General features: G+C 36.2%; 1 protein-coding gene across 12 annotated transcripts in view; it reads left to right on the plus strand.

Annotated features, from left to right (window-relative positions):
* Window positions 1-319: 319 nt before the first annotated feature.
* The window catches only part of fhod1 (formin homology 2 domain containing 1), a 48,744-nt gene continuing 30,625 nt past the window's right edge, over window positions 320-18,438 (plus strand). For all 12 annotated transcript variants that reach the window (XM_084107361.1, XM_084107369.1, XM_084107366.1 and 9 more), the window contains exons 1-3: window positions 320-611; window positions 2,809-2,915; window positions 11,083-11,147. In XM_084107361.1, coding sequence (XP_083963487.1) covers window positions 447-611; window positions 2,809-2,915; window positions 11,083-11,147 — 337 coding nt within the window. In that variant the 5' untranslated portion in view covers window positions 320-446. The remainder of the gene's footprint in view (window positions 612-2,808; window positions 2,916-11,082; window positions 11,148-18,438) is intronic.

Genomic DNA, 18,438 nt, shown 5'->3' on the forward strand with positions numbered 1-18,438 from the left:
GAACTCGACATACAAACAGACTCATCACAAATAGGTCAAACTTTATCTGACCAGCAGATGGAGCCATAACACATTTTTTTTACAGTTCAGTACGCTGCATCTGCTCACATTGAATACTTTTGCCATAAATTAACATGTGAGGTTGTCAAGAAACATACCCTATAACGTGCTATGGAGTCTCATTTTAAAATGTTTTATTATTGCTTCTGTAATTGTGTGGAGTGACATCATACATGTGAGCTGCTGCTGAAGTTCATTCGGCCTGTTTCCTGATGACGTCATTGCTCTGCTCTTTAATTTGACTACAGCCCCGAGTTTCACTTCAGTGTTGACAGTGGCGCGTGATGGGTCAGTCGCTTTTCTCCTTTATATGACTTGTTATAACAAACAGAAATCTGTGGTGGAAAGCGAGTTTAACTTTTAGACTTTGTGACCACGGATGAACAATGGCTACAATAACGTGTCGAGTGCAATATCTGGAGGATTCAGACCCATTTGTGTGCGCAAATTTCCCCGAGCCCCGCAGACCTCCGCAGTATGACTTGAACGAGCATTTGCCGTTGAACGAACAGATCGCCGGTGTTCACAAACTGCTCGAAGCGCCTTTGAAGGTCAGTGAACCTCATTTGCCTCATAAAGGGGTGCTGCTGCTTACCTGCGCCGAATGACTGATAAGTGTCAGCGTGTAAAGTTGACTATTTTAGGCATTAAAGCTCTGTGTAACGCCAAACTAATGTAATGTGACTAATGTTTGTATTCATAATCAGTTGGAAAGGGCTCGGTTCATTATGTGAATGAATAGTCCATAGATCAACCTCCTGGTACTGTGTGAGAGTTTATGGTGTAATAGTGGGAGGAGGGTCGGAGTGCACACATCTGAGTGCTTTTGAGGAAAAATGCTGTTCGTCAACATTAAGGTCAAACTAAATATGATTTTTACTTTTAATTTACATGGAGGTTTGCTTCTTTTACTGTTACCATAATTTAAGATGTTTTCCTGGTATCAGGGTTGCGCGCAAAATGTGAATGTTAAATACTAGGCTTTTGTTTATTGAAGTTAGTTAAATTTGTCACATAAGTTTATTAAACACTATTAATTATCATCAGCACAACAAAAAACGTGGTATTTGTGCCTCTGATACTTGGAAAAAAGATGAAGAAAAAAGTCGTGGAACACCAAAGTGTTGTGTATTCATGCGTGGAATATGCCCATATTGTAGAACAATGTTTCAATGTCATTACATTGTCAATGTCCTGTCCTCATTTAAGGACATCTCTAGGCTAGGTGAGTCCTCATTCACCTGCCTTTGTTCATGGATACTGGATCAACTTTTTAACCATTGCTAGGAAAGTAGAACAGTGACAATGTGTATATCATCGTTAAAATAGTGTACAAAATAGATCCATGCTGATCCAATGCACATTAAACCACTTCACAGAGATCTGTGTTTCCAAGTGTGTTTGTATCAGGGGCGTTTCCTCCAAGGAGGCAAGGGAGGCAGTCTCTCATAAAAAAAAAAAACCTGGATGAGGGAAGAATCGGTTGCCTATTACAAATAAAGCAACGCAAATTAGGGCTGGGCGATTTAAATCGTGAGATTGTTATGCGCATCTCGTCAGTAAAGCCGGTTCCTTGATTAGTAGTAAATCGCCATCACCAGCTTTCAGATGGAGCGGCATTTACTACAAAGAGCCGTAGTTCACTGACAAGCTGAGCCATATCGCATTAAAATCGCGGATGTATCGCTCTTTGTTAACCGTTAACTACGGCTCTTTGTAGTAAATGCCGCTCCATCTGAAAGCAGGTGATGGCGATTTACTACTAATCAAGGAACCGGCTTTACTGACGAGATGCGCATAACAATCTCACGATTTAAATCGCCCAGCCCTAACGCAAATATTACAGAATGTGACATTAAAAAGTGTAAAAGTCACTCGTTTTTCTAAAGCAACACTGTCCAACAGCGACACCCACAGGTAAAGTTACAGCGGGATACCACGTCTCTCTTGCCTCCCCTGAGCCCATTGAGTTTTAACAGACCCCCCCTAAAGCGTGTGGTGGGTTTAGTGGGGGATAATTGAGAATGAATGGGGGAAAGTGACTTAAGAGGAGGCAATGCCTCCATCGCACTGTGATTGGATATGATCGGTTATGATTGGTGAATCCCGCATCTTGTATTCGTGCTCATTCACAAATCGGCCTGAATGAAGATGATGATGGCATTAATGGGAAGACTTATTAAAAAAATAAGTAAACAATTCAGCCACTTAGATATTAGATAGAAATGGCCAGAACACATGATGATTATATATTAGTGAATGTAAGCAAGCAACTCTTCGAGAGAGTCTCCAATGCTTGAGCTCCAGAAATGCCTGCAGCTGGAAAGTGAGTTGATGCTTGCGGAAAGGGTGGGATCTGTAAACAGAAGATAAGCTCAGCTCCTCAATCAACCCATTACTACAGCACAGCTTCAGATGTGACTCTGCATCAAACACTGCCATATGAGAACAATAACCTCTCTTTTGCAGTAGCTGACTGATAATAATGGCTGATTGTTGTGAATGAGTGCATTTTCATAAGCTTATAATGTGAATGTGTTTCCAGGGTTACATGCTTGAGATTGGATTTTCACTTTTATTTTGTACTTGTGGTGTAGTTTGCATCTTGTCAGATCAAAATATGTGAAAAAGGACTCATCTTCCAGTTGCACGTTCAAAAAGCATGAGTCTAATATGAAGCAGCCATCTGTTCGTGTTGTGTGTCATGAAACCATGTTAGGCAGTGATGTTCATCTGTCTCTTTCTCAGTTAGAGGAGTGTGCACTGCAACTGGCTTCTAATGGCAACTATCTGGATCTGGATTCATCACTTGCGGAACAGAGAGATGATCTGGAGCAGCTCTATGAAGATGTGGAGTAAGAATGACTTTACATTTTGCCATCCAATCATCTTTCTCTCTTAATTTTTCTTTCTTACTTTGTTTCTCTCTTACTTAGTTTGACTTTTCCCAGAGATGGAAACTTGCATATAAAACAAAAAAATAAAATAAAAAATAAAAATAACCTGAGACTTAACTTGCCTGACTGGCCTTCAACTTCAAAATAGAGACTTATGAAGCAGTCTTTTTGTCTACAAAAACATTTTCTCAAAAAATTGTTTAGATAAAAGGGAGCCTAGGGTTGTTCCATAAAAGACGCTTAGAAAAGCGGGGATTAAACTCCAAAACCGGACTTGAATGAGCCTAACAAATAAATTGGGGCTAAAGTGGTTCCATAAAAGGTAATTGAAGTTCACGCAATCTCACTAATTTGATCCAGGTTTATCAAGTCTAGATAATTGCGAGTGCACGCGTTTCTGAAGCAGCCCAAGAGGTCGATCATGGATCAAATCGATCCACCATCAAACAGCGTATATTTTGTGCTGTTTTATGCGTTTGTGACATGTTGTTTTTTTTTTTTTCTCAGTGCAAAACTTACATTTTACAGTTATATTCTCCATCTGTAAATGTTAGAAAGTCATGCAAATGTATCCATTTTGCTGCTAATCTTCATATTGAACGAGCGCTGCTGCGCGCATGCGCGCCAAATAGGAGCGCAATAATTCTGACTAAAATATACATTTTGCTTGGAAAATTAATATGCGATATTTTATAACACTAGAAATATCTTCTAATTATAATAATTTATCTTTAGGATGTTGGATAAGTTGCAGTGAACTTCTAGCGAACAGAAGTACTTCAGTGAACAGAAGTAGCCTAATTCAGGGAAGTTTATTTTAAGAAACTAAATGTATAAAGATACAAAATATAGTTTTGGGTATATGACCTATGCTACTTAATAAAGATGATGTATACTTATTTAGAATGCTGAGAATTACAGCTTTTAATGCAGTATTTTTTTGGAGAAAGCAAGAATTCCCAGTTTTAAATGAGTGGTTAGATTTAGTTTCTAAAGTACATTATGGAGAGGATAACATGAAATTAAGAGCAAATGTATACATTTTGAAAAGATATGTGCAACTCTAAAATCAAAGAATATTCCATAAAATAAAGGAATATATATTAGCCTACATTAACTACATTTTTATATAACCCTCCCTCCCTTTTATTTCTAGGCTAGTTATTTGTTATTTTATTTATTTGCTTATTTAATATTGAATATATGATATTTAAATAATATTACTATTAGGAATTATCTGTCATTATAAGAGTTTGATATAAATATGTGAATGTTAAATTTTTATTAATATTTATTTATTGTTTTTTGTCTTTTCCCCCTTAAATCATATGTAAAAGTGTCTAACTATGTACTTTTTGGTTATTGTTCTAATCATGTGTGTTGGTGGGTATTATCACAAAAGAAAAAAAGTAGAAGGAAAAATAAGGAATATTTATTGGGGGAAAATATGATGTCTTTAAAGGAACTGTCAATTTGTATAATTGTGTTAAATGTGTTTGAATTGAAAGACATAATAAAGTACTTTTTTTTATATATATATATATATATATATACATACATACATACATACATACATACATACATACATATGCATATATATATATGCATATATGCTAAAATATTTGTTATTTGGACATTAGATGTGCCTTATTTAGAATTTTAAACCTACAAGTGTATTTTTATAATAGCAATAACTGTAAAGGAACTATTGTAATGGGGTAAATCAAATGTAGGCTAATATACTGTCAATTACTAAACTCAGATTTCATCTTACCAGTTAAAATTCATACTGTGCTTTTGTAATTATTTATTTTTCATTTTGTGATTTTTAACTTCTGCTTTACAAAGCTTTTTTTTTAGATTGTGTTCTAATGTTCTTCTAATAATCATAAACATGTACTACAGCTGCCAAACAAAACCAGAGAGAAATGTATTCATAAATCTTTAAAACAATCTAATTAAATCTTGGGCACAAAACATTCAGCCAGTAAAAAAAGAAAACCTGTAGTGTGTGTGTGTGTGTGTGTGTGTGTGTGTGTGTGTGTGTGTGTGTGTGTGTGTGTGTGTGTGTGTATGTGTGTGTGTGTGTATGTGTATGTGTATGTGTATGTGTATGTGTATGTGTATGTGTATGTGTATGTGTATGTGTATGTGTATGTGTATGTGTATGTGTATGTGTATGTGTATATTGTCTAATTTATCATTGTAGCCTTATTTAAGTTGATTTTCTGTATACTGTGTATTTATTTTTGGACTAATAATGGTTAATAAAGTCCAATAATGCTGAGAGAGTGTCAGTGGTAATGTCGGTCAGTGTTAGAGGATCTGTGTAACAGCTGAGGCTTAGCCTGACAGTTAGCCTGCCCTGGACCAGGATAGTTTCCCAGCATAAGTTGCCAGGGTAACTGAGTTTGAACTATTTTAAGTTTGCTTTATGAAACAGAAATCACCGACAATAAGTCTGACTAACCAAAATAAGCCTGGCTTGTATTCTAATCTTGTTTTATGGAACAACCATCCTGTCATTCACTCTGTCATGAAAACAAAAATAAATGTAGTGGCATTTACAGAAAGAAAAAAAGTTGACAAATTTTTTTTTTTCTAAATTCCCTCCCTTGCTGACTAATGAATAAACTGTTCATTTTAAAAAATAATAATGCCTATATGTTGATTCAGGGAAGAATTAATTATAATCAAGGAAATACTTGGAAACAAGTATTGTTCAGCAACAGAGTTTATAAAACTAACTAGCAACCTATTAAAAAAATAACGAAAGGTATATGAGTCTTGACTCTGTCTCAAATCTTAGTCTTTTGTCACAAATCTAAGCCTAGACTTGCAAGACTTTAGACATGGCTTACACTCTACGTCAAAGACTTAAACATGTTTGCCTCCTTTTCACCCTTAGTTTTAAAGGGGTGGTTGATTGTGATTTAACTTTTCTAACTTTAGTTAGTGTGTAATGTTGCTGTTTGAGCATAAACAACATCTGCAGTCACGACGCTCAAAGTTTAAAGCAAAGGGAGATATTTTCTTTTAAAGAAATTGCTTTTTAAGGACTACAACAAACGGCTGGTAGGGACTACACAACATTCCTCTCGGGTTAGTGACATCACTAACCCTAAAATTTACATAAACCCCACCCCTGGAAACAGAGATCATGACAGAATATGCTAATCAATGACTAGAAGATAACTACACATAAGCTACATAAATTCAACTAACCATTCAATAAGGTTGTCTACATGTTGTCACTTCTTCATGAGTCTCTCCATCTTTGTCTGACTCCGGTTTGAACATAAAAAAATTTCAAGACACAAGCCATTGTAGCTCCGCCCCCTGTGCCAGGAGCAGCAGCTCATTTGCATTTAAAGGAACAGACACAAAAACGGTGCGTTTTTGCTCAGCCTCAAAAAGTGACAATTTTAACATGCTATATAAAAATATCTGTTGGGTATTTTGAGCTAAAACTTCACATACACACTCTGGGGACATCAAAGACTTATTTTACATCTTGTGAAAAGGGCATTATACCACCCCTTTAATGAATAGGAAATACAGCGTAAAAGTGAAGGAATATTTCCATTCTTGGGTCAGTCAGAGTTCTTAGTCACATTCAAGAACCAAATTTGGGAGAATTGTTCATAACGTGAATGTTACTTACTCACACACAGATATTCTTAGTGAGGCCAGAGGGACAACATTAGTCAGAGACGCTGGGAACGTGGCTACATAATGATGGAGCGTTTAGAAGAGAGAGTGGATAAGAAAAGCTTGCAACACTCCACTGATTAACCTATTTTTTTGGGGATGTGCAACAATGTAAATGTTAATCCAATTTTGACCTCTGAGGACTTTATATCATTGATACGTTTATCATCAAGCGATGTTTTCAGCACTGCCCTCTCTAATGCTATATTTAGTCGTCTTTTTATTACATGGTGGTGTCATTAGACTATAATCATGACATTGCATTCTCAAGTATCTTGATGGTCATGTCCTGTAGAACATTTGTATGCTGGCTTTGTAGATCTGATATTAAAGCTTTAATATTTGAGATTATAAGTGAATTCTTAATAACATGGTCCATAGAATAAGTTAGAAACTTGTCTGTTTGTGAAAGTACAGCTGCTAAAATTCACACCCTTTGGGATACATGACTTAAGAAAGAGAATGGGTTTCAGCCAACACACTCATGGCTGTTCGTAACTGTTTTCCGTTTTGGCGAATTTGTGGCTAATTCGTAGAGTCTCATTTGCCAGTTTTTGTACATTCTGTTTGCGCCCCAATGATGGTTAGGTTTAGTGGTGGACCTTCATGCTTACTTTCTTTCAAAAATCACATTGTACATATTTGCTATACAAAATCACCACCTCGTAAAATACTCTCAGCACAAAAGTGTACTTTTAGTCTAATTTAGTCTGTGCGTGAGAAAGGGGCGTTCAGTTTATTTTGTTTCATACTAATTAGACTATTGTTTAGCTCCCAAGATTCATTTACATTTTCCTTCAGCTGATTCAGGAGACTGATTGAAATTCAGTTTTTAGTTCATACAACTGTATCCAATTCACTTAATCTTTAATTCTTCTGAGGTGAATTAGAGGTTGTTTTTATATAAATAAGCAGTGTGCACTGCTGTAAGTTGTTGTGAGTAACAGAGACACACTGATTAATTTTCTTCTCTTGCTCCCTTTCTACCTCCGGCTCGGTCTTTGTCTCTAGTGTAGGTGAAATGCTCAACTTTCCTCAGCTAAAGGACAGATTGTTCAGTTTGTAGTTTGTTTTTGTATATTTTTAATCCAACCTTATTTCAGTATTAGACGTAAAACATTATTTTAGCCTGCCATTGTTAAGGATGTGCGTCTGGCAGAACAAAGTAAAATCAACACATCCATCCATTTGTTCCTCTGACCGGAAGGAACAGATTTGAAACCTCGCTGCTGATTCTGTTGTAGTCAGGAAATGCACCGATAACTCTATTCTCTGTGTTTGTGTTTAGTCTTTGGTAGTATAGCTGAGGAATTCCCCCATTTTGTGTTTTGTAACAATGACTAATTTTACCATGAATTTTCATCTGATAGCAGATAAATGTCTGTTTGATGTCCATAAGATCATAACAACTTTTGAATAAGTATTTGATGTCTCATTAAGGATACGCTTTTCTGACATTGTTAAATGCTCAATCATGCTCAAAATGCTGATGAAATCAAATCTACACAGGTGTACACCGTGTAACAGTTTTTGGGATGTACCATGACACTTAAGAAAGAGGGATGGCGCTACTGGTACTGTGACAGTACAGCTTGAAGAAAATGGCCCTAGCGTGGTTTACACGTTGATGTTTAAGACGACATTTAATATATACATAACAGGCTAATTTATAAAGATGTTTGACTTTGTTTGGACATGCTTGAATAAATGTGTGTATTGGCTTAACCACAAACAATGGCTGGACTAAAAGCACTAATTTGATATTAAAGATTTTTGACTGTTTAAACCGTGCCAAGCTCTTATGTAGAACATCCGTGACCCCCCCTGAATGTTCGGCCTTACCTAATTATGACAGGTATCAGTTTCACTAAATCATTTACTAGCGTTGCTTGGTAACACACAGTCATGTGACACACCAAAGGCATGAGTGATTTCACACAGGCAGAGCCAGCATTGCAGTGAGTGTGCAGACCACAGCTTAGACTGGCCGTCTCAGAATACACTGAATAGAGCAAAAACACTAAACCGCAGATCAAGAACTCTGAGTCAGCTCAAACTGAAGTATTGCATAACTTTGGCACTGTAATACTTATTGCAGATTTTTTTCCAGATTTGTTCAATCTTGCTATGGAGAACCAGTTTAAAACCAGTATTTTTAAAGAGTGATGTGAAGTAAATGTAAAAGCATGTACACTCCATTCCACTCAAAAGCTTGGGGTCAGTTTTTTGGAAAGACATTTTTATTCAGTCATTAAAGACATTATTTTATTTAGTACTTTTATTCAGCAACGATGCATTCAATTGATCAAAAGTGACCGTAAAGACATTTATAATGTTAAAAATATATATAAATAAAAATAAATAAATGTTTCTATTCCTCAAAAAATCCTGAAAAAAAATCTTTGGTTACACTTTATTTAAATGTGTCCTTGTTACAGTGTAGTTATACATTTTAAGTAGTTAGTAATATTAGCATCAACAACATGTATTTTTACTATTGCATGTAATTATGCATAATTTACTGTTTTTACATGTAATGACACTGTAAGATTAAGTGTTACCAAATGTTTTATGGTTTCCACAAATGTATTAAGCAGCACAACTGTTTTTAATATTCATAATAATAATAATGAATGTGTCTTGAGCAGAAAATCATCCTATTAGAATGATTTCTGAAGGATCATGTGACACTGAAGACTGGAGTAATGATGCTGAAAAAAATTCAGCTTTGACATCACAGGAAATATTAATAGAAAAATTTTTTTATTTTGTAATATTTATCTTACTGAACTCAAACTTTTGAACATTATTGTATTTTATCAAGAACTGATTCAGCATGAGTTAAGATTTTTTTTAAAGCTACACTGTAATTTTTTAAGTTGATTCTTAGTAAAAAACTCTTTGTTCTTTCAAAATGATATGTGCTCATTCATGTGTAATTACTTCTACCAACTAATCAAATATTCTCGTAAGCGCAGATTCTGCCATTCAGAATACATACGAGCGAGTCACTCGAATGGCGGCAGCCATGTTGCGCCTCCATCTTGAAAATACATTAGCCAAAGAGGGACATACCTGGAAATTCAAGCTTCGCCTTTCACGCTTTTACACTCAGTGGCACCGTGACGAATGCGAGGGGGAGATTACTCATGACTGCCGGCAGATTTGAAATAATACGGCCACCAAAGGAGTTAAACGCCCTCGGAATGGGAGAGGCTAGAAAGTAATATTCAGTTGGTAGTCATAAACAATTTCACTTCTAGATGGGAGAAAATCTTACACAGTGTAGCTTTAAGCTTGAGACCACTGCTAAATCTGTTAAAATCATGTTCAACTCTGTCATGCACTCAAACTCAAGAGATGTAGCCAGTATGTCACTCACCTACACCTCTTAAGTCTAAGGGATACAGTTTTTGGGATACAGTATTTTTTTACTTTTACTCATTGCCTTTCTTTCTTCTGCCATGGACTTTTTATTCCTACTGACTTGATATTTTGGTCATGTAGAATTAAGTATGCATTGATATAATGGTACCTACTGTACACTTTTCAGAGAAGGCCAAATGTATTGTAGCATTATTATCAACACAATGTCACTAATGTAATTACAAATATAGATATTTTGCATAACAATATTAATTCGGTATTGTGATACAAAATATTGCCATACTCTGCAATGTCTTTTTTTCTACAGAATGCAAAAGTAAAAGTAGTTGACCATGTTACAGGATGAAAAATACTGCAAAAAGCGACTTGTTGAAGGAGGACTAGTAGCTGCTCCAAGCCAGTGAAAATGCCATCAGTATTTTTAATTGGGTGGTTATATTTTTTCTAAATTGTACAGTGTTTGCATTTGTGGGTGCATGTGTTTAAAGCATACACGGTGTGTATGTATTTGTAAGCTGGCAAAATTGTACCCAGAGCTCCTTCAGGTTCACTGAAACTGACAACAGGAATCGCGTCATTTGAAGCAGCAGCACTTGGAAAATAGAAGACAAAACTGGAGTGTGTGTTCATGTTTAAGTGTCTTTGTGACTGGGCGTATGAACCACACAGAACATTGTGCAGAAAACGTAAGACTTGGAGCAGTCCATTTTTAGCCACGAACACCCTTGATGCATAGTTTCCATGCCTGTTTACTCTCTCTTTCCATACCTTAATCCCTTCTGACCCATATTCTCTCTTTCTGACTCTGTCTCCAGTCAACCTTCAGTAAAGTGTATGTGTCTGCAACTGGAATAATGACCAATTCAGAATAAGGTTTAAATGTACTTTGCTCCATCTGCATTATTATTCAAGTAGTGAAATAATTCAGGTGAATAGAACTTGCCTAGAATGCTGATGAGAAGTATAAACTGGTTGTTTATGTAAATTAAAGTTATTGAAGTTAGCTTAATTTTTCTTCTTTCTACAGAAAAGGCAAAAAGCCCATCTTGATTCTCCGTACGCAGCTGTCAGTGCGGGTTCATTCCATCCTAGGTAAGAGTATATGCACAATAATACGCCTTGATGAACGTGATAGATTATTTGCGCGCTCATTTCAGCGTTTGTATGTGTTTTGCTGAGGTGGCAAGTACGTCATCCCTGGCTTTCCACTCTGGCTGTTGGTTTAGTTTGTCTTGGAGAAGGAAAAAATGGGCTACGTTCTCCAGAAATGCTGAAATGATATTATCCCTGTTCGGTTATCCCCTCAGTTGGGATCATTCCAACTATATCCTCAAATTCTTCAATGACACCTTCAGCGAGCTTTAGCTTCTCATTGTAACATGGATCTATTAAAGTAATGAACATAAGAGTGCTACACTTAAAGGGTTAGTTCACCCAAAAATTATAATTCTGTCATCATTTATTCACCCTTATGTTGTTCCAAATCTGTACAACTTTAGTTCATCTTCGAAAACAAAAATTAAGGTATTTTAATGAAATCTGAGATTTCTATCCGTTAATTGACAGTTTACATAACTACCACTTTGACGCTTCAAAAAGTTCGTTAAGAGATCCTAAAATCCATATGAAGTGAGTGGTTTAGTCCAAATTTTCTCTAGAGACACAATTGCTCTTAGGCTTTTATTCACATATAAACGTTCATCTACACCTATCGGTTGTGGTAAACGGAAGTTCAGGCATGTTCACTTGACATTCGAGAACCAGTGAGGTTCATACTCGTGTTACGCAGCCCGTTTGAGCTTCAGTAAGAGGTTTGTTCTCACGTGTCAAGCAGGTTTGATTGAGCTTCTGTATGTTCACTGATCAATGTTAATATGCAAATAAAAGCCTAAATTATATCTGTTCATCATATAAAGTGATCTCTTCAGAAAATTTGGAGCACACTACATGACTTTTGCCCAGATTTTTGTCCCAATTTTCAGTTTGGACGAGTCAACACTAGATGCCAAATATCAGAGCCAGTCTGGGAGAAGAAATGTTGTGAAATTTTTGCTTCAGACTAGAATGCATTGTTTTCATTGGCATGCATCTCCTAGAAACATGCTGCATGTCTCTGCATTAGTTTTTTTTTTTTTTCTGTGTGTGTGTGTTCGGAATGTCTTGAGTCTGGTAGTGTGTGATTCGCATTAAGTGTATGACAAAGTTGGCAAGTGTATGATGCCTAGTGTTCAGATTTTAAAAGTTGTGTACTTGTATTCCAGCTAACATTACCATAGCATATGTTAAACAGCACTTGTGCATCTACTCTGACCATTAAATAGTAAATACAATGGACATAAATTGTATTTTATGTGTTCATTTGTTCATGGGGTACAATGGTTTATGATAACAGCAAAGGCAGTCTTGATATTCTTCGCACTTTCATGTAGTTTTTGGTTTAGTAAAGAGCTTGGGGACAAAACATGGCATATCTGCTCTCATTAAAGACTAACAGGAGCTTGACTAATTCTGTTAACATCAGAGACTGTATTACAAAAAACACCCTCAGAATTGTATCCTATCTGTTTAGTAATCATGGTAATTTCAATGAGGAAATAGACAGTAATACAACCTGAAATAGACCTTTTCAGTTTCAGTAGTACAGACCCAGGTGTGAACTGATAAGTTGGAATCTAAATTCTGATGTCCAGGATGTAGTTAAATAAATACCATTGTGAGTGTTCCCTCTCCAGAGATGCTTAGAAATTGCAGAATGAATGACAGCCAATCAGTGTGACCAAACCAGAACAATCCAGTTATAATCAACATAGCGTTGATTAAACTTGCACTGCGAGTTGGCAAGTTTCATATGACGGTGTAAACTTTCCTTTGCTAAATTTTTTTCTTATTTATGTAAGTGATAGTTTTTTGTTTGTTTTTGTTTTTTTGAGGCAGAAAATATTTGAGGTGATTAAAAAAGCATTTGAGGCTTTAGGCCAGTAGCCATGGCATATAGTCACACCCCTGCTCTTAACTATCCACTTTCATTAGTATTGTGTGACATAAGGTGAACAGAAGAATAGGCTCAAACAAGGAAACACCCGTCTCCCCTCTTTCTGTCTAAATGCATGTCGTGTCTTGTATGAAATTATCCTGATTTATTTTTCTACTGAAGGGATGTGTGTGTGTGTGCGCTTTGTGTGTGCGCTTTGTGTGTGCGCTTTGTGTGTGCGCTTTGTGTGTGCGCTTTGTGTGTGTGTGTGTGTGTGTGTGTGTGTGTGTGTGTTTGAGTGACTCAAAGAGAGTAACATACCTCAAGACAGGACAGACCAGTCAAGCCCTGGGGTTTTTGGGTCACTGTATGCTACACACTACACAACACTCTCAACTGGCTCTGATGGTGTGCTGGGTGTTATCCATTAATCTGTGGAATTGCTTTTGTGATTGCTTACATGATAGATTTATATTTCTAATCTACAACTGTGTTGTAATAATTGAGGTAATGCTGAGTCCTTGCAGCTTAATTGTGTTGTTAGGAATGTCATGTGGAATGTTTAGGAATTTAGTCACATTGCCTGATTGTTTTGATAGTGTCTCTGCATGAAGTGTTTTTCTTTCCAGATCTGTTTTTCCGTTCCATGTTATATTGACTGCTTAAATGTAAAAAATCAGAAATTCTTTGAAATGTTCAGTTTTTTGTTTTTTTTAAACAACCTTTTAAACTGAAAAAGTTATAATAACATTTGGATCAGTTTTAAATCAAAGAGAACTTCATTCCACTCAGTCCAACCACCACAGAGCAGTTGTAGTGTCTGGCATACTTTCAGTTTGATTAATTGAGTCAAACTGTGCTCGTACTTTAGCTCATTTGTTACAAACAAATGGCCAGGCTTTGTTCCAGTGCTCGCTGTGACTGCATGGTCACATGACTTTGGCTCTTGATTTGCTCTATTGATGCTTTCAGTGCCAGCTGGCCCAGCCAATCAGGTAAGAGTAAAAATAGTGGCTGATTTTACTGAGATCCAGCATTTTAATGAAGCCATTACTATTATTATTAGTCATGGCTGTTTTTTATTTTTTTTGTTGGAACTGGAAATGGCTTGTCACTTTTCTAGTAATGTCTAGAGAAATGTTTCTTTGTCTTCAAAGCAATGCTTGATCTTTAACAAAACTATGCATATGAATGGGTCTTGTATGCAATAGGTTGCATGTGCTGCTCCTCTTCCAGTGATGTTTTTGAATGATGATTCGCTGAATCATGGCTTGCTTTTCCACTTTTACGTAATTAACTTTTTTTTTAAGTGTGAATTTGGCTTTTTTATCACCGTATGTTTTTCATACTCCTCCTGATCTCCAGCAAGTTCTCTCTTTTTCTGTGTCAGAACACTGTGTTCCTTTCCATTCAGTATCAGATGTGTCCTCTGTTGCTCTCTGGTGCAGACATAATTTATGGAAACAAAATAATCTGTTGAGTTACTTCCCGGGTATCTGAAGGAGTGTGTTAAATATTCATTCAGATTTATAACTCCACAGAGGCTCATTACTATCTAATGTGCTCATTGTGGCTCAAATAAGTGCTTCTGCTCCTTTATTAAACCGACTCAGAGATTATGGGGGGGGTGGTGGGGGGGGGGGGGGTGGTGACCTTTATCTCCCTCTGTTTTCCTGTTGGTTTAGAAATAAGCTGATGCTGCATCCTGCATCCTGCATATAATAGTCATGTTTGAATCATGAAATGCTTCCCTCTAAAGAGGAATTCAAATGTTGTAAGTGGAAAGAAAGAAATGGCACTTTGCACAGGTTCTCACTCACAAAACAAAACAATTTTTTATTATAATTTTTTTTTTCTGTCTGCTAGTAAAAGTTCAAAGCTTTTCTCAGAACCCTCAGCTTTCAGGTTCTTGCCATATTTAAACTTTCTGCAGCTGGACAAATTAAAATATTGTATGCCGTACATCAAGTTTTGTCATTTTTAAAGACTGAAGGGATTCAGTTTTGAGCTGGAGAGTACTGTAATGGTCACAGTTTGCACACTTTTGTACAAATTGTATAACAAAAAAAATTAATCTGCATTAGCTTTGGGGTCAGTGGTTCTCAACTTGTTAAAAAAAAGGGAAAAAAAAGGGAAAAAAAACGGGACAAACTTTTAAGGTGGCCTGAAGATTAATTACAATGATTTAAAATGGGACTAAATGAGCATTAAAATTGAGCCAAAACAACAAAAAAATCTATACATTTCTCATGTTAATTCACCATTACAACTGTTTTTTTGTTTTTTGTTTTCTTTGAAAAATCGGATTCTCACTGTATTGAAATACCTGGATATTTAAGTGTGATATCTAGACCTCGGAAAGTCATGTAAATTAAGTCTTATACCTCAGTGGGCATTTTATATTGATTTTTTTTTTCTTTTTTTTTTCAGTTATGCCATCTTTAAAATATTTTATCGAGTAGAAGTTGTGAGTAAATAGTATTTAAAAAAACATTATAAATGTATTCTTAATCCTTATCAATCATGGGGGAAAAAAAATGGAAAAGTCATAGGGCCTTATTATATTGCTGTGGATAATGGGGGTAAAAAAAAAAGAAAAAAGGTTGGTACTGCTTTAAATAGCCCTTTTTGGATTTCTGGTTTCAGACAAAATATGCAGATATATGTAATACATGCAGTTTGTTTAGTGCTTGATAAACTGCATGTGTAATATTAAAGCAACAATACATTGCCAAATAATAGACTGTGATGTCCATCCAAATAAAAACAACAATTAGTTTCGTGTGCTTTACTTTTAATTTAATTCAAATCATTAAGAATAATGTCTTTTGATAAAGCTCCTGTATAGCCGTAAGCTCAGAAAAGGGCTGTGGTGTTTTTTAAGTGTTTCCCCAAGTAATCGTCTGTAGGAGGAACAGTGTCATTTAAATTGGGCAACAGGAAATGCCATGCTGCAGATAGGTCATCCCTAAGGCCTCAGGCTTCTATTTCTTACTCTGTTTATGTGAGGCTGGTCAGAAGCACATGCTGTTCAAATTTTAGCAAAGCCAACCATACGTCCGTCATTAGCATTCATTCTCAAACACCTCTACAGGCCCCTCTCCCTTGCACAGACACGTGAACATGACCCACAGGTCATGTTCATATTCAAGTAAACATTTTATTTAATCACTTCAAGTGCTGTTTCAAACCTTGACATGTACTACATTGTGCCAAAACAGGACAGCTGTGTTTACTTTTAATTTGATGCCACCCTGCACTCTCTTAACCCACTTAAATACCTATAAAATCTTGTTTTGTGTGAGCTGGAGAGAGTTAAATATTTAAGCTGTAGATGGAAGTAGCACAGTGACTTCTGGATCTAACTAAACCGTTGTTGCTTCAAATCCCTGTTTCTCCATACTGCAGGCTTCCCACAGTCATGGGAAACCTGGAATTATCATGGACATCCCAGGCCTGGACAGGTCATGGAAACTAGTTAAATCTTTATGGAATCGACACATTTTTAGTGCACTTAAAAGGAGTAGTGAACCCAAAAAAGTCAGTGGGGTCCATTTTTGTGCTGGACGCAATGGATATTAAATGGATTAAAAATGGTTGAAACATTCTTTCAAATATCTTTTAAAGAATGAGGACGAATAAATGATTTTTGTCAAAAGGTGTGTGGGAACCCTGATATCAAAGGCAAACTGTAAGCCTGTCTCTGATTTCTGCATGTGAGCTCCTCTTGTTCAGACTTGTTGGCTCTCATATTGTGTGCTCTGAAAGAAAAGGTTATAATCTGGAGCTCTTATAAGTTTCATTGACATCTATTCCAAATGTCCTTTCCATTGAACTCACTTCACTGTAACAGTTCATAAATGGATATATTTACTTTTTTCAACTAATGACTAATGTATGTAGTTACAATTGGATGAGAAAAATAATCTTTTTTGGGGGGGTTAAATTGAAATGTTATTCACCCCAGACTCTTACACCCCCACCTCCTCCATTGCTCTGAACTGGTTTTCTAAGCATGGCTGGCAATTGTTTGGTCCACCGGGATATGAGGGTGGTTTAGCCGGACCCGCAGGCATCCTTTTGGAGTCTGTTTATAAAATGTTTCTGTGTAGAGATGCAATACTGTATGCCTGCAAGTACTCCATGTTCCAGATTCAGTTTTTTTTTTTTTTCAGTCTAATCAGAAGCTAATGTGCCAATACATGTACTGTGGTGGGTTACCTAAGTCTGCAAAACTCTGGAACATTTTTCCACGATACTGCAAATCCAATTTTAGCTCCCCATCTCCCCCCCCCCCCCCCCCCTCTGTTTATGACCATTAAAGCTTGATCTTTCTCTGTGACATATTTTCTTGTCTTGTGTTCCTCATCCTATTGATAGTCTCTATCTAAAGCATCACACTCACCCCTGAAGCTTTTCACATTACTGTGTTGGCATCTCTCTGGGGACTCCTCATACCCTTGGTGACTCATTTAGATCACAAGCTTCATACCTAGTGAAATTCTTCCATAATACTGGTGTCATGATATTTTTTTGCGAGCCGGTGCTGGTGTCAAATCTGGATCAGGATTTGGCAGGAGTCCGGTGGATGTACTATGAGTCATTAGCCCAGGAAATCCTGCATCTGTGTATGTCAGAGTTTACATGTATTTGTCCAATGGTACCAGGGAAACTTGTTGTCAGCGCTCTTTGACCTAAAATATTTACCCCATGAGATTTTAAGTTAATATTTAATTTAATATCACATTCACATGTTCAGTTTTCTAATGTTGGTTCATGGTTATATGACATGCAAGTAAAATATTTAATCTTTTGTATTTTTAATTTTGTCTTTATTTAAAAATGATTTATTCATTTAAGTTGTAAATTTTTATGATGTAATTACTAGCTTTTTATCAAGTCACAAACCCAAGTTTTTGGAATCCCTGATCTATGAATATTGAATATTTCACAATATTTATTCGTTTCTTTGTTTGATTGTTTATTGGTTGGTTGGTTTGAATAATTGACTTAAGATAACGTGAAACGATGTGAATTTACAGCTGTTAATATGCACTTGAGGGAGATCTCCTAAATTGTCATGGAGCTACAATTTTCCTCCATCACGTCTTTGATGTGATGAAACACATGCCCAAAGGGTCAAAACAGTGTTTTTGCAGAAAGAGTCTTTCTATTATATGCAGATACTGACTTATGTGAAACTTCAGAACATCCACCTCAGGCTAGCACATGTTTATGCAGATGTAGAGAGTTTATGTGCATATCATGCATTTCCATTTAGACATTATGGATACACAGCAAGTATATGTAATTCACAGTTTTGTGGATATTTCAATGAATATTTATCTTTGTTTGTGAAAAATGAATTGTAGATGTAGGTAGCAAAACACCAAGATAAATGGTTAGATTGCC

Source organism: Abramis brama, assembly GCF_963993115.1.
Source record: "Abramis brama genome assembly, chromosome: 3".
NCBI classification, from domain to species: domain Eukaryota; kingdom Metazoa; phylum Chordata; class Actinopteri; order Cypriniformes; family Leuciscidae; genus Abramis; species Abramis brama.